This window comes from Salmo trutta, chromosome 2, assembly GCF_901001165.1.
Source record: "Salmo trutta chromosome 2, fSalTru1.1, whole genome shotgun sequence".
Lineage (NCBI taxonomy): Eukaryota > Metazoa > Chordata > Actinopteri > Salmoniformes > Salmonidae > Salmo > Salmo trutta.
In genome coordinates, this window is record NC_042958.1 from 71,529,589 (window position 1) to 71,546,999 (window position 17,411).

Below are 17,411 nucleotides of genomic sequence, written 5' to 3' on the forward strand. Positions count from 1 at the left end.
CTATCGCCTTCTGTAAAAAGAGGGCGACCCGATTACCACCTCATCGACGAGGGGATTGCGTGATAAATCTCCAGGTAAACGCTGCACTTCCCAGGAGTCATGTGTACCCATTGTCACAAGAGGAGACGTTGGCTATGGAGACATATGTCACGGAATCTCTGAGACAGGGGTATATACGGCCCTCCATGTCACCCGTCTCCTCGAGTTTCTTTTTCGTGAAGAAAAAGGATGGAGGTTTGCGCCCGTGCATTGATTATAGAGGTCTAAATTCCATCACAGTAGGGTTCAGTTACCCACTACCTCTCATCGCTACGGCGGTGGAATCATTTCACGGCGTGCGGTTTTTCACGAAACTGGACCTCAGGAGCGCTTACAATCTGGTGCGTATCCGGGGAGGAGACGAGTGGAAAACCGCATTCAGTACCACATCGGGCCACTATGAGTACCTCGTCATGCCGTACGGGTTAAAGAATGCTCCAGCCGTCTTTCAATCCTTTGTTGACGAGATTCTCAGGGACCTGCACGGGCAGGGGGTGGTGGTGTATATTGACGACATCCTGATTTATTCCGCCACCCTCGCCGCGCATGTCTCCCTGGTGCGCAAGGTGCTTGGACGACTGCTGGAGAATGACCTGTACGTCAAGGCTGAGAAATGTGAGTTTTTCAAACGAGCCGTTTCCTTCCTGGGGTATCGCATTTCCACCTCGGGGGTGGTGATGGAGGATGACCGCGTTAAAGCCGTGCGTAATTGGCCGACTCCGACCACGGTAAAGGAGGTGCAGCGGTTTTTAGGGTTTGCCAATTACTACCGGAGGTTTATCCGGGGCTTTGGTCAAGTTGCGGCTCCCATTACCTCACTGCTGAAGGGGGGTCCGGCGCGCTTGCGCTGGTCAACAGAGGCGAACAGAGCGTTCAGTCGCTTGAAGGAGCTGTTTACCGTTGCTCCAGTGCTGGCTCATCCGGATCCCTCTTTGGCATTCATAGTGGAGGTGGACGCGTCCGAGACTGGGGTGGGGGCCGTGCTATCACAGCGCTCGGGCACGCCACCCAAACTCCGCCCGTGCGCTTTCTTTTCTAGGAAGCTGGGGCCGGCGGAGCAGAACTATGACGTGGGGGACAGGGAGTTGTTAGCTGTGGTCAAGGCTCTGAAGGTGTGGAGACATTGGCTTGAGGGGGCTAGGCACCCTTTCCTCATCTGGACTGACCACCGTAATCTCGAGTACATCCGGGCAGCTAGGAGACTGAATCCGCGTCAGGCCAGGTGGGCCATGTTCTTTACCCGTTTCCGGTTCACGATCTCCTATCGGCCAGGTTCACAGAACACGAAGGCCGACGCACTGTCCCGCCTATATGACACCGAGGAGAGGGCCATCGATCCGGCTCCCATTCTTCCGGCGTCGTGTTTGGTAGCTCCGGTGGTATGGGAGCTGGACGCGGAGATCGAGCGGGCGTTACGGTCGGAACCTGCACCATCGCAGTGTCCGGCAGGTGTTCAGTACGTACCGCTTGGTCTCCGTGATCGATTGATTCGATGGGCCCATAACCCCCCCTCTTCGGGTCACCCTGGGATTGAGAGGACAGTGCGGAACCTGAGGGGGAAATACTGGTGGCCCACCTTGGGTAAAGACGTGCGGTTCTATGTTTCCTCCTGCTCGGTGTGCGCTCAGAGCAAGGCTCCTCGACACCTGCCTAGAGGGAAATTACACCCCCTCCCCGTTCCACAGCGGCCGTGGTCACACTTGTCAGTGGACTTCCTCACTGACCTTCCCGTATCTCAGGGGAACACCACTATCCTGGTCATTGTGGATCGGTTCTCGAAGTCCTGTCGTCTCATCCCGTTGCCCGGTCTCCCTACGGCTCTGCAGACTGCGGAGGCACTGTTTACCCATGTCTTCCGGCACTACGGGGTGCCCGAGGACATCGTTTCTGATCGGGGTCCCCAGTTCACGTCCAGAGTTTGGAGGGCGTTCATGGAACGTTTGGGGGTCTCGGTCAGCCTGACCTCGGGTTTCCACCCCGAGAGTAATGGGCAGGTTGAGAGGGTGAACCAAGAGGTGGGTAGGTTTCTAAGGACGTATTGCCAGGACCGGCCCAGAGAATGGGCGAGATACGTGCCATGGGCAGAAATAGCCCAAAATTCTCTACGGCACTCATCTACCAACATGTCACCGTTCCAGTGCGTGTTGGGCTACCAGCCGGTCCTGGCTCCATGGCACCAGAGCCAGACCGAGGCTCCTGCGGTGGAGGATTGGGTGCAGCGCTCGAAGGACACATGGAGAGCCGTCAAGGACGCACTCACCAAGGCGAGTGGACGGCAAAAGAAGAGCGCTGACCAGCACCGCAGTGAGACCCCTGTGTTTGCCCCAGGGGATCGAGTCTGGCTCTCGGCTAGAAACCTGCCCCTCCGCTTGCCCTGCCGGAAGCTGGGTCCGCAGTGTGTAGGGCCGTTTAAAGTCCTGAGGAGGATAAACGAGGTGTGTTACCGTTTACAACTTCCATCTTACTACCGTATTAACCCCTCGTTTCATGTGTCTCTCCTCAGGCCGGTGGTGGCTGGTCCCATGCAGGAAGGTGAGGTGCCGGAGGTTCCTCCCCCCCCGCTGGACATTGGGGGGTCCCCGGCGTATAGGATACGCGCCATTCTGGACTCCAGACTTCGGGGGGGGGGGCCTACAGTACCTCGTCGACTGGGAGGGGTACGGCGCGGAGGAGAGGTGCTGGGTACCCAGGAGGGACATTTTGGACCCCCCACTACTGAGGGAGTTCCACCGCCTTCATGGGGATCGCCCTGCACCTCGTCCTCCGGGTCGCCCTCGAGGTCGGTGGCGGCGCGCTGCGGGAGCCGCGCGTCAGGAGGAGGGTACTGTCACGAATCCCACCGAAGGTGGCTCCCCTACCTGCTCGGGCGGCGCTCGGCGGTCGTCGTCACCGACCTACTAGCCGCCGCTGATCCTTTTTTCCTTTTCGTTTGGTATGTCTTATTGTTTGCACCTGTCCCTCATTTGGTTTATTGATTTTGGTTATTTAAGCCTGGTTAGCCCGCCCAGTGTTGTGCGGGATTATTTAGCGTCAGGTTGTGTTTTTGTATTTGGATGTGCTGGCGATCTACTACTATTATCTTTTATGCATGCTATGCACCTCTTCTGGGCAATTTGCATTTTTTCCACGCCGGTTGTGTTGGCGTCGATCGTGTTGTGTTTTATTTAATAAACACAAAGTTCCTTACCTCTGCTCTCTGCGCCTGACTCCTACCACCACTCCTAGCAACTACTGACACCGTGGTAGTGACCAAAAACCATGGCAGGAAAATACCATGGTACTGGTGGAAATATCATGGTATTTTCCTACCATGGTAGTGACCAAAAAATCATGGCAGGAAGTGACCATGGTAGTGACCATGGATGGAGTCAATATACCATGGTTTTGCGGCATGTAGTGAAAGAACATGAAAGCATTTTAGTGGTTTACAATGTATTACCATGACACAATGGTCTGTGATCCCACAATTTGTCAGCCATTGCAGTAGTCAAGGTATGATACATTGACTACTCGCTCTGTAATGGTAACGTACTGTAGGACTGGTGTACTATGTTAAACCTCCTCAGCTCATAGTAAAATAACCACAACACCAGTATTTGGTTAAATTATTAAATACATTTAATCATACACTACATGGCCAAAAGTATGTGCTTGTCAAGCATCTCGTTCCAAAATCATGGATATTAATACGGAGTTGGTCCCCCCTTTGCTGCCATAACAGCCTCCACTCTTCTGGGAAGGCTTTCCACTACATGTTGGAACATTGCATCGGAGACTTGCTTCCATTCAGCCACAAGAGCATTATTGAGGACAGCCACTGATGTTGGGCGATTACGCTTCGAACACACCGACTGCATTATTGCGTTTCGATACACCAGAAGTACATTCATTTCCAATGGAACGCTGCGTTTGCCTTGCAGCATTGCGTTGCAGAGGCAGTTGCAGTGCGTTCTGTGTGGTGCATACGTTCGATTTATCGAACGTATGGGTCAAATTGTATGCATAGACTTGACAGAAAGTAGCGAAATGTGAATGTTGAATTTTTGTTGCACACATATCCAGCAAAAAAAAGTGGGATTACATAATAAAAACAGTTTGACTGGAGAATTTCTTTACATTTTTTATTGATTTATTTGCCAAGTATATTATTTATTTGATGACATCCACAAATGAATTGTGAGAGCCTATAATATAATTTCCCTCCAAAATGCAGCTTTGGAGCGAAATGCATAATAAATAGTCAAGGTGGCAGAGTCGGCTCTTTCAACAATGAGACCAACGTTGAGGAAGGTGGTCTTGATCGCACTGTTGGGCCGGGACTATCCCCGCCGAAAGCGCAGGTCTGTGTGGGTCCAGAGATGGTTAAAGTCCCGAAAGCAGGCAGGGGAGTTCCACCGTCTCATTCAAGAGCTTCGACTGTTTGGAGAGGAATTCCGAAGTTACTTTCGTCTGGACCGAAGCCAGTTCGATCACCTGCTCCAGATGGTTGGAGCCAGGATCGCCCGGATGGATACCAACTACCGGGAGTCCATCAGCCCAGTTGAACGCCTGGCGATTTGTCTCCGGTAAGCTACATTCTAGTACATTTTTAAAGCCTTTGATACCATAATTGATTGATATTTGATACTTTGTTTTTATGTGCAACCTAGCTAGCTAAAGGGCTCTCTAGTTAATAGTCCCTATTTGACATCAGATGTACTTTTACAGAATGTTCATTAGGACTATAACTTTTCCCAAAGTTGGTTTATAATAATTTTAATTATGCAATGTTACCAAATGAAAAGAAAATTGGGGTGCCTTCTGCTCTGATGAAGGTAGGCTAGTCTTCTCCAGGACCCCTTGTTGTTCAAGACAGTTACAGTCATTCATTACATTCTTATTGGACTCAAATACACTCTTAGAGAAAAAGGTTCCAAAACTGTCCTTCTGCTTTCCCCATAGGAGAACCATTTTTGGTTCCAGGTATAACCCTTTGGGGAAAATGTTATACATGGAACCCAATAGGGTTCTACTTGGAAACAAAAAGGGATCTCCTGTGGGGAAAGCCAGAGAACCATTTGAAGTAGATAGTACCATTCTTTCTAAGAGTAGAGTTGGCCTGGGCTATAGTTTAGTGATATAGTCATAGACTGAATTGTACTGTTTCAAGGCATTGTTAATGATGATTGATGAGTATTACAATCTAATTTGTGGAGCATAATAAACAGTAATGAGGTAGATATATGAGTAGATAGAATATGTGGGTGGAATTCAAGTTACACACAATATTGATAATTATTTAGAATTATATTTCAGATTCTTGGCGACAGGGGACTCCTACAGGACCATCGGATTCAGCTTCCAAGTTGGACGGTCCACGGTGGCAGGCATTGTCCCCTCTGTGGCACAAGCCATTTGGGACTGTCTGGTTGGTGAATACATGCCTGTCCCCAAGGAGGAAGACTGGAGGGCCATCGCTGCCGAGTTCCTGGAGAGGTGGAATTTCCCCAACTGTCTTGGCTCCATTGACGGGAAACGTAGTAATTCAGGCTCCACCGTGCTCAGGTTCGCAATTCTACAACTACAAGGGTACATATTCAGTTGTACTCTTGGCTGTAGTAGATGCCCTCTACTGTTTCCGTGTTGTCGATGTTGGTGCTTATGGCAAGGGAAGTGATGGCGGGACCATCCGGGACTCTGCCTTTGGCAAGGCACTTCAGGATGGCACCCTGGAGATTCCACCACCTGCATCACTCCCTGGGGCTGAAGACCTGGGACCTGTTCCCCACGTCTTCGTCGGCGACGAGGCCTTCCCTTTAAGACCCAACCTCATGAGGCCCTACGCTGGACGCCAGCTGCCATTGCCAAAGCCTGTAAGGATCTTTAACAAACGACTGTCCAGGGCAAGGTTAGTTGTTGAATGCGCCTTTGGGATTCTGGCAGCCCGGTGGAGAATGTATCGGAGAGTGCTTGGTCTCAGCCCCTCAAATGTCGATGCCTGCGTGAAGGCCACATGTGTTCTGCACAACTACCTGCGGAGGTCATTCCAGGAGCCGCTCCGGATGGAGATGGGCACGCCAAATGGTCACCTACCTGATGTCACCAGGGCAGGTGCCAACAACGCCCCCAGACAGGCACTCCAGGTGAGGGAGAAGCTGACCACCTACTTCTCATCGCCAGCAGGTGAAGTTCCATGGCAGTATGCCGTGGAGTGAAACAGCTCTTTGAAGAGCCCAATAACACAAAGGTTATTTTAAGAACCATCCACCGTTGTCCATAAAATATAATTTTTTCCCCAGATGACTTTATGTATCATTGTCTCTCTTCATTTGGAAGCTATATTTAAGTGACATTTGGGAGTAAAGACCACACCTTAAAACCCCTTCCCTCTCTCATTAACGTCAGTATTATACACACCTGGCATGGTACATCAGGTGAGCAGGAGCACTAATTAAGGTTATACGACATACAGTTAGTATGATAACTAAGGGAAAGGGTAACCTAGGGTCCATACAAATAGTACAGTTTACCACCATGTTCACTGGCCTGACAAAATACAGGTGGGAAAAAAATGAATTAGGAAGAGAATGTGTTTTTACTTTCATCTTGTCTTAGATCTGCGAAGGTGTAGGGAAGAAATGAGCAGATTAAGTCTAAATGAGATATTAATAAACAAATGAAACAACTGACTATGAAAACATAATTTAATAAGTATTCAAGTACAGGAAAGAACATGACAGGTATGTGTGTTGTAAAAAAATGTAAAAAAAAAAATACAACTATTGAAAGAGGTGTGTGTGCGTGTAAACATTTAAAAAAGAGCATCTGTGAATTCTTCAGTGTATGAGTTTCAATTCTGTCAATTCAGAAATCTATGTAACACTAATAATGAATGCTATCCCGAGACTTTATAAACAAATGACTTTATGAATTGACTGAATTTAAACGGAACGGACGTGTGTGAAAAGAAAGGTACAATGAGGGAGGTCAAAAACAACAACCAGACAACTCCTCTCCTCTTCCTGTCCTTCCTGTGAGCTGGTCGGCTAAATGGACTCCATCTCTGGACGGGAAGAGAAAAACAACACATACAAGCTGAACATAAAAGAAAACCATAAAAGGTGAGATTTATGTTAACTAAATACTGCTTGTATAGTGTAGTTAGAGGCATAAATATTGGAACAGTGCAGTAAAGTTGGTAATACTTGCTGTTTACTCATGGAATTTGTATTTCAGAGAAAGATGAATATGACAGGAAAATATTTAGACAGTAAACTGTTGTTTTGGGATATTTTCTAACCTACAAACAACAGCTGTACATTTGCCTCATATTAATACTTTGATCTGAAATACCAATTAGCCTACATGAGTATACTGTAAAGAATTACCTACTTCACTGTCGCAACACTTATGACACTACCGGTGATGTGGAGAAGAAAAAAAACATACCATTGAACTCGGCTTCGAAAAGCAGCTGATACATTTTAACTTTGACTGCTGCTTTTCTTTGCTGAGGCAGCCTCTTCAGGGTTGGCACCAGGCTCATGGCAAAGAGGGTCTCTTCATCCTCCTTCCTGTGAGCATCAGGTTGGGCTGCATCCCTCTCGACGGCTTGGAGGAGCCTCTGCTGAAATGAGTTGAGTGGATCTGGGGGCTGGAACCTTCGATGACGCCTGGTGTGACGTTGTTCCTCTTCGTTTCTCTCTCTGTCTCCACGGCCACATCCTGTTCAACGAGGTCCTCAGTGGTCACTTCCGTGAGGTTCATAATAATCTCAGGTGGTCCTAGATCCAGAGGTGCTTCCTCCATTTCATCGTCTTCCATGGCTGCACCGATGGTGGTCATACTTGTGGATGATGTAGACATTGTAGAGGGTCTCGCTGCACCGGTGGAGGCGATGGTCGCACTTGTAGGTGACATTGAGGGTCTTGATGCACCGGTGGCGACAACACTTGTGGATGACGTAGTAGAGGGTCTGGCTGTAATATTGCCACTCGTTGCCCTAGGCACAATAAATGGATCCAGAAAAGAAAGAATGTGGCAGAAGCGCCAAGGCTGCTGGCCTGAAGCTGCTGACCCAGACCTCTTCTTCTCTTTCTCTACCCTTCTCTCTCTCTGATACCTGTCCCTGAGTCCTCTCCACTTCTTCCTACAGTCTTCTTCTACATAGACATGATAAGCCAAACCATTACCTAGCATACCTATAGTTATTAGCTATCATGAACATGTCACCTACTGTACACATAGACACACACACACACACGGTTATCTGACCAAATTATCAGGGGTACAGTAGTATCTACCATTTCTATGACTATTTATGACATACATACTCACACTCTTTCAAACATGATTATTTGGTAAAGTTATCAGGGGTAGTAACTAGCATAATTTATTTGACTATTTCTTTCACACACACACACACACACACACACACACACACACACACACACACACACACACACACACACACACACACACACACACACACACACACACACACACACACACACACCTCTCATTGGCTAGGTTAGCAAGCTAGGTTAGCTAGCTAGCTAACTAGCCACATCTAGCACATGCTCACTACTAAACTGACCTGGCAATCCTACTATCGTGGACACTTGTCTCCAAGCAGCATTTTTTGTGTTTATGTCCCTGTAGCTGTCAGCAGTTGTGTCAAAAAGACACGGTTTTGAGGATACTGCGAAAATGATTCTCTCCTCCATGTGTACAACCGCATGCGACCATCTGCAAAAGGTACCTGCATCAGTATAGTTGCCTAGCTGTGCAAAATGTTACGTAGCAGTGATGCAATGACGCAGTCGGTGTGTTCGAAGCGTTAGGCCTGGCTTGCAGTCTGCGTTACAATTCATCCCAAAGGTGTTTGATGGGGTTGAGGTCATGGGCTCTGTGCAGGCCAGTCAAGTTCTTCCACACCGATTTCGACAAACCATTTCAGTATGGACCTCGCTTTGTGCACGGGGGCACTGTCATGCTGAAACAGGAAAGGGCCTTCCCAAACTGTTGCCACAAAGTTGGAAGCACAGAATCGTCTACAATGTCATTGAATGCAGTAGAGTTAAAATTTCTCTTCACTGGAACTAAGGGGCCTAGCCATGAAAAACAGCCACAGACCATTATTCCTCCTGCACTAAACTTTATAGTTGGCACTATGAATTCGAGCAGGTAGCGTTCTCCTGGCATCCGCCATACCCAGATTCATCCGTAGGGCTGTCAGATTTTTAAGTGTGATTCCTCACTCAAGAGAAGCGTTTCCACTGCTCCAGACTCCAATAGCGGCGAGCTTTACACCACTCCAGCCAACGCTTGGCAGTGCGCATGGTGATCTTAGGCTTGTGTGCGGCTGCTCAGCCATGGAAACCCATTACATGAAGCTCCCGACGAAGAGTTCTTGTGCTGACGTTGCTTCCACAGGCAGTTTAGAACTTAGTAGTGAGTGTTGCAACTGACGACAGACAATTTCTACGCACTACGCGCTTCAGCACTCTACAGTCCTGTACTGTGAGCTTGTGAGACCTATCACAGGACAACCATTTCTGCAGCACCTCAATCAAGCCTTTATGGTTAAGTGGCCAGACGGAAGTCACTCCTCAGTAAAAGGCACATGACAGCCCGCTTGGAGTTTGTCAAAAGGCACCTAAAAGACTCAGACCATGAGAAATAAGATTTTCTGTTCTGATAAACCAAGATTGAACTATTTTTTCTGAATGCCAAGCGTCACGTCTAGAGGAAACCTGGCACCATCCTTATGGTGAAGCATGTTGGTGGCAGCATCATGTTGTGGGGATGTTTTTCAGCGGCAGGGACTGGAGAGAGAGATCCTTCATGAAAACCTGCTCCAGAGCGCTCAGGACCTCAGACAGGGGCGAAGGTTCCCTTTCCAACAGGAAAGCAACCCTAAGCACACAGCCAAGATAACGCAGGAGTGGCTTCGGGGCAAGTCTCTGAATGTCCTCGAGTGACCCAGCCAGAGCCCGGACTTGAACCCGATCGAACATCTCTGGAGAGACCTGTAAAATAGCTGCGCAGCGACACTCCCCATCCAATTTGACAGAGCTTGAGAGAATCTGCAGAGAAGATCTGCAGAGAAGATTGTAGGGTCATACCCAAGAAGACTCAAGGCTGTAATCACTGCCAAAGGTGCTTCAACAAAGTACTGACTAAAGGGCCTGAATACTTATGTAAATGTGATATTTCAGGTTTTTTATATAAATGTATATAAATTTGCACATTTTTTATTTTTATTTGTCATTATGAGCTATTGCTTGTAGATTGATGAGGGAAAAAACACTTTAATCCATTTAAGAACAAGGCTGTAAAATAACAAAATCTGGAAAAAGTCAAGGGGTCTGAATACTTTTTGAATGCCCTGTAAGAATGATAGAGGCAGCTGTGTTCTTGGGGACCTTCAATGCTGCAGAAATGTTCGACACAATTCTGTCTCGCCATTCCAAGATGGCGTAGCAGTTCAGACGTCTTTGTCTTGTCGTGTCCTGTGTATATATCTTTTTTTCCTTCGTATATATTTCACATATAATTTGTATATTTTTTAACATCAGTTTCAAAATTTTCTCCTGCAACCCGCCTCACCCAATGCGGTATGGATCTGCAATTTTTTATACTTTAGAACCAGAACTCCCAACAGAAGCTAGCCAGCTAACTAGCTACTAGCTAGTAGTTAGTTAGCCACTGCTAGCGGTCATCAACTAACCTTAGCCTGGTCAACTCCTGCCAGTATGCACAGCACGCTTCAACCCAGAGCATACCGGACTGCTTTTTCTCCACATCTCCGGTTTCTTACCGTAAGCCCTGAACCTTTTCACCTGGATCATCGCAGCTAGCTACCTGCTCTCCGAGTGGCTACCCCCTAGCTAACGTCTCTGTCCCGAAGCAAGCACCAGTGAGCCTGGAGCTAGCCTCGTGCTAAGGCCCATCTCCCGGCTAACTGAAGAAGTCCATCAGCCACTACTTGGGCTACAATACATATTTTGCCAATTGGCCTGGACCCCTTTTACTGCCGACACAGAGCCCCGCCGATTCCATCACGACTGGTCTACCGACGTAATCTGCCCGAGGGGTTTCAACAGGCTCCTCCGTCGCAATGTTCCCTGAAGGCCCATCCGCTAGCCTGCTAGCCGCGGCCCGCTAGCTGTCTAGAGCATATCGGACTGTTAGCTGAAGAGGACCATCAGCCAATTTCTTGGGCTACAATACTTATTTTGCCAATTGGCCTGGACCCTTTTACCGCCTACACGGAGCCCTGCCAATCAAACAAGTCTGGTCTGCTGAATTAACCGTCTGAGAGGGTTACAACAGAATTTTTCCATCACGACGTCCCCCTATGCTTCCCAGTGGTCCCTATGATCACTCGGCTACGCCTCTCCCTAATGTCAATATCGCTTGTCCATTGCTGTTTTAGTTAATGATTATTGTCTTATTTCACTGTAGAGCCTCCAGCCCTGCTCAATATGCCTTAGCTAGCCCTTCTGTTTCACCTCCCACCTCCACTGTATTCACATCCTACCATACCCTTGTCTGTACATTATGCCTTGAATCTATTCTTCCGCGCCCAGAAACCTGCTCCTTTTACTCTGTTACGAACGCACTAGACAACCAGTTCTTATAGCCTTTAGCCGTACCCTTATCCTACTCCTCCTTTGTTCCTCTGGTGTTGTAGAGGTTAATCCAGGCCCTGCAGTGCCTAGCTCCAACCCATTCTTCAGGCGCTCTCATTTGTTGACTTCTGTAACTGTAAAAGCCTTGGTTTCATGTATGTTAACATTAGAAGCCTCCTCCCAAAGTTTGTTTTACTCACTGCTTTAGCACACTCTGCCAACCTGGATGTCCAAGCCTTGTCTGAATCCTGGCTTAAGAAGGCCACCAAAAATCATGGAATTTCCATCCCTAACTATAACATTTCCCGACAAGATAGAACTGCCAAAGGGGGCGGAGTTGCACTCTACTACAGAGATAGCCTGCAGAATTCTGTCATACTATCCAGGTCTGTGTCCAAACAATTAGAGCTTCTACTTCTAAAAATCCACCTCTCCAGAAACAAGTCTCTCACCGTTGCTGCTTGTTATAATCCACCTTCTGCCCCCAGCTGTGCCCTGGACACCATATGTGAATTGATTGCCCCCCTTCTCTATTCAGAGCTCGTACTGTTAGGTGACCCGTAACTGGGACATGCTTAACACCCCGTCCGTCCTACAATCTAAGCTTGATGCCATCAATCTCACACAAATGATCAATGAACCTACCAGGTAAAACCCCAAATCTGTAAACATAGGCACCCTCATAGATATCATCCTGACCAACCTGCCCTCTAAATACACCTCTGCTGCTTTCAACCAGGATCTCAGCGATCACTGCCTCATTGCCTGCGTCAGTAACGGGTCTGCGGTCAAACGACCACCCCTCATCACTGTCAAACGCTCCATAAAAAACTTCAGCGAGCAGGCCTTTCTAATCGACCTGGCCCAGGTATCCTGGAAGGATATTGACCTCATTCCGTCAGTAGAGGATGCCTGGTGATTCTTTAAAAGTGCTTTCCTCACCATCTTAAATAAGCATGCCCCACTGAATTTCTTTTTAACCAGGAACAGATATAGCCCTTGGTTCACTCCAGAACTAACTGCCCTTGACCAGCACAAAAACATCCCGTGGCGTACTGCATTAGCACCGAATAGCCCCCACGATATGCAACTTTCCAGGGAAGTTAGGAACCAATATACACAGGCAGTTAGGAAAGCAAAGGCTAGCTTTTTCAAACAGAAATTTGCATCCTGTAGCACAAACTCCAAAAAGTTCTGGGACACTGTAAAGTCCATGGAGAATAAGAGCATCTCCTCCCAGCTGCCCACTGCACTGATGCTAGGAACCACTGTCACCACCGATAAATCCACTATAATTGAGAATTTCAATAAGCATTTTTCTACGGCTGGCCATGCTTTCCACCTGGCTACCCCCTACCCCGATCAACAGCCCTGAACCCCCCACAGCAACTTGTCCAAACCTCCCCCATTTCTCCTTCACCCAAATCCAGATAGCTGATGTTCTGAAAGAGCTGAACAATCTGGACCCTACAAATCAGCTGGGCTAGACAACCTGGACCCTCTCTTTCTAAAATTATCCGCCGCAAATGTTGCGACCCCTATTACTAGCCTGTTCAACCTCTCTTTCGTATCGTCTGAGATCCCCGAAGATTGGAAAGCTGCCACGGTCATCCCGTTCTTCAAAGGGGGAGACACTCTAGAACCAAAATTTTACAAACCTATATCTAACCTACCCTGCCTTTCTAAGATCTTCGAAAGCCAAGTTAACAAACAGATCACCAACCATTTCGAATCCCACCGTACCTTCTCCGCTATGCAATCTGGTTTCCAAGCTGTTCATGCGTGCATCTCAGCCACGCTCAAGGTCCTAAACGATATCATAACCACCATCGATAAAAGACAATACTGTGCAGCCGTATTCATCGACCTGGCCAAGGCTTTCGACTCTGTCAATAACCACATTCTTATCAGCAGACTCAACAGTCTTGGTTTCTGAAATGACTGCCTCACCTGGTTCACCAACTACTTCTCAGACAGAGTTCAGTGTGTCAAATCGGAGGGCCTGTTGTACGGATCTCTGGCATTCTCTATGGGGTGCCACAGGGTTCAATTCTCGGGCTGAATCTTTTTTCTGAATACAACAATGATGTCGCAGTTGCTGCTGGTGATTCTCTGATCCACCTCAACGCAGACGACACCATTCTGTATACTTCTGGCCCTTCTTTGGACACTGTGTTAAATAACCTCCAGACGAGCTTCAATGCCATACAACTCTCCTTCTGTGGCCTCCAACTGCTCTTAAATGCAAATAAAACTAAATGCATGCTCTTCAACAGATCGTTGCCCGCACCTGCCCACCCGTCCAGCATCACTACTCCAGACGGTTCTGACTTAGAACATGTGGACAACTACAAATACCTAGGTGTCTGGTTAGACTGTAAACTCTCCTTACAGACTCACATTAAGCATCTCCAATCCAAAATGAAATCTAGAATCGGCTTCCTATTTTGCAACAAAGCATCCTTCACTCATGCTGCCAAACATACCCTCGTAAAACTGACTATCCTACCGATCCTTGACTTCGGAGATGTAATTTACAAAATAGCCTCCAACACTCTACTCAGCAAATTGGATGCAGTCTATCACAGTGGCATCCGTTTTGTCACCAAGGCCCCATATACTGCCCGCCACTGCGACCTGTATGCTCTCGTTGGCTGGCCCTCGCTTCATATTCGTCGCCAAACCCACTGGCTCCAGGTCATCTATAGGTCTTTGCTCGGTAAAGCCCCATCTCAGCTCACTGGTCACCATAGCAGCACCCACCCGTAGCACACGCTCCAGCAGGTATATTTCACTGGTCACCCCCAAAGCCTATTCCTCCTTTTGCCGCCTTTTCTTCCAGTTCTCTGCTGCCAATGACTGGAACTAATTGCAAAAATCACTGAAGCTGGAGACTCATAACTCCCTTGCTAACTTTAAGCATCAGCTGTCAGAGCAGCTCACAGATCATTGCACCTGTACATAGCCCATCTGTAAATATCCCATCCAACTACCTCATCCCCATTTTGTTATTTTTTTTTCTTCTCCTTTGCATCCCTGTATTTCGCCACTATGGCCTATTTATTGCCTTACCTCCCTAGTCTTACCTCATTTGCTCACAATGTATATAGATTTTTTCTATTGTGTTATTGGCTGTACGTTTGTTTTTTCCATGTGTAACTCTGTGTTGTTGTTTGTGTCGCACTGCTTTGTTTTATCTTGGCCAGGTCGCAGTTGTAAATGAGAACTTGTTCTCAACTGGCCTTCCCAGTTAAATAAAGGTAAAATAAAATAAAAAATAAAAAGTCTCAGAGCTCTACGGACAATTCCTTCGACCTCATGGCGTGGTTTTTGCTCTGACATGCACTGTCAACTGTGGGGCCTTATATAGACAAGGGTGTGCCTTTCCAAATCATGGCCAATCAATTGAATTTACCACAGGTCGACTCCAATCAAGTTGTAGAACCACTCAAGGATGATCAATGGAAACAGGATGCACCTTGAGCTCAATTTCAAGTCTCATAGCGAAGGGTCTGAATACTTATGTCCATAAGGTTTCTGTTTTCGCTTTGTCATTATGGGGTATTGTGTGTAGATTTTGGAGGAACATTTTTTATTTAATCAATTTTAAAATAAGGCTTTAACATATCATGTGGAAAAAGTCAAGGGGTCTGAAAAAGTCATTCGGAAAGTATTCAGACCCCTTGACTTTTTCTACATTTTGTTACATTACAGCCTTATTCTAAAATGGATTGTCGTTTTTTTCCCTCATCAATCTATACACAATTCCTTATAATGACAAAGCAAAAACATGTTTTTGGAAATTTTTGCTAATTTATATTTCACATTCACACAAGCATTCAGACCCTTTAATCAGTACTTTGTTGAAGCACCTTGGCAGCGATTACAGCTTCATAGCTTGGCACACCTGTATTTGGGGAGTTTCTCCCATTGTTCTCTGCAGATCCTCTCTAGCTCTGTCATGTTGGATGGGGAGGTTGGCTGAACAGCTATTTTCAGGTCTCTCAGAGATGTTCGATCGGGTTCAAGTCTGGGCTCTGGCTGGGCCACTCAAGGACATTCAGAGACTTGTCCCGAAGCCACTCCTGCGTTGTCTTGGCTGTGTACTTAGGGTCATTGTCCTGTTGGAAGGTGAACCTTCGCCCCAGTCTCATATCCCGAGCGCTCTGGAGACGGTTTTCATCAAGGATCTCTCTGTACTTTGCTCCGTTCATCTTTCCCTTGATCCTGACTAGTCTCCAAGTCCCTGCCGCTGAAAAACATCCCCACAGCATGATGCTGCCACCACCATGCTTCACCGTAAGGATGGTGCCTGGTTTCCTCAGATGCGTAAGTGCAACATCGGCGGATGCGGTGGATTTAGATGCATCCAATGCAACAACAAAAAAACTGACAGATTTTGATGGGTATTTTTTTAATAATGTGACTTAGATTGACGCACCGGTCTGTCAATCGACTCTAGTTAATAGACACTTACTTGTATGTTTTTATTTAACATTTTGAGATGGGAAACATGTTTTTCATAAAGTTGAACATGTGCTCTTTATGACAGAATGTTAAAATTAGGTGAAACCTTTTTGGTCCAAGTTAGACTTCTCAAAAGGCACAGAATTGGTGGAACGACCCAGTAATAGTAACAAAAGCTAGTACCACGGACAACTGTGCATAATATATCATTCTCTGTAGGCTATAGAAACGGTGTCCTTCAGTAAATTATTTCAGTGCAAAAACTCACCCAAACTGTCCAGAAAGTCCTCCCAGCATGAGAAAGTGGGCTTGCTGGTGAGTCCATCTTTTGGTGTTTCAGTGGCTTCTTCGATAAGATGATAAACTTCAGTTCAGAGTAGGCCTGCAACAAACTGGAACCTGAGGTAAGCTAGTTCTTGGTATTTATTATTTTATCAAACACAGAGACAACATAAAATCCCATTAGTCAGTTGTAAAATAGGCCTATTAATTGTCCTACAAATAACTTTTCTGATGAGCGGTCTAAACGTGAGCAAATTTAAAAATGGCCATTTCGGTAACAGCTCATAGAAATGCTGTTCTTGAGGCTGAGATGTCCAGTATACATCCATATGAGGAAGAGGATAACTGAACGCATTACTAATTTTGGCACATTGCATGCGCATCATTGAGGGAAGCGTGATTGAATAGGATCGATAGTGTACGGCTGTAATGTAGGCTATATTCATATTTTAAAACTGTGTCTAAATCTATTACTTTATATCAAGATTAGTTGCAGACAGTGCTATACCACATGGATTCTTAATCACCTGGAAATTGGAACATTCTTTCACTGACCCATGTCGGCTTGACTATAAAAAGACAATAACCTTGTTCCTTTTCTGTATAAGAGTCCAAATCTATAAGAGCAACCAAAGTAAACTAAATGAATATGTTAAATGTGGCTTTGGCTACACAAGCGCCAACCCAATGATACAGCTTATGCATTGACATTGCACAGAACACATGTAATATAATTATAAATAATTAAAAAGTTAATACTTAAGTATTAACACTGAGATCAAGGCAGAAGTGTGTGAAATGTGCAATGTGAAGGCATGTGAAATGCACTCCCCTTGTTTCAACTGTGGTTGAGGTGAAAGCAAGAGACAGAGAACCACGTCTATTATTGAAATGCATCAGGCTGACACATTTTGTCCCCATGCAAAAACAATGAACAACACAGTACAATGTCAGCGCAAAGGAAGAAAGAACTGTTTTATCCCCCCAACTTAAATGAAATTCTGCACA

The 17,411-nt window shown here is 46.6% G+C and overlaps 1 protein-coding gene and 1 long non-coding RNA gene across 3 annotated transcripts; one reads left to right on the forward strand and one right to left on the reverse strand.

Annotated features, from left to right (window-relative positions):
* Positions 1 to 4,370: 4,370 nt before the first annotated feature.
* On the forward strand, positions 4,371 to 6,568 carry LOC115162535 (uncharacterized). The gene is made up of 2 exons (XR_003869572.1): positions 4,371 to 4,604; positions 6,130 to 6,568. It is a non-coding gene; the product is annotated as an uncharacterized LOC115162535 (long non-coding RNA).
* A 29-nt stretch (positions 6,569 to 6,597) lies between these two features.
* On the reverse strand, positions 6,598 to 8,902 carry LOC115162530 (uncharacterized). Of its 2 annotated transcripts, XR_003869569.1 has the most exons (3): positions 8,615 to 8,901; positions 7,468 to 8,180; positions 6,598 to 7,081 (listed from the first exon to the last, which is right to left on the reverse strand). XR_003869569.1 is itself a non-coding variant. In XM_029713934.1 (2 exons), exons 1-2 carry the CDS (start codon positions 8,742 to 8,744, stop codon positions 7,561 to 7,563), a joined length of 750 nt encoding a protein of 249 aa, XP_029569794.1. In that variant the 5' UTR covers positions 8,745 to 8,902; the 3' UTR covers positions 7,501 to 7,560. The 2 variants fall into 2 exon arrangements, 1 of the variants encoding a protein (XP_029569794.1); XM_029713934.1 differs by lacking the exon at positions 6,598 to 7,081 and having other exon boundaries at positions 7,501 to 8,180; positions 8,615 to 8,902.
* Between the last annotated feature and the right edge of the window lie 8,509 nt (positions 8,903 to 17,411).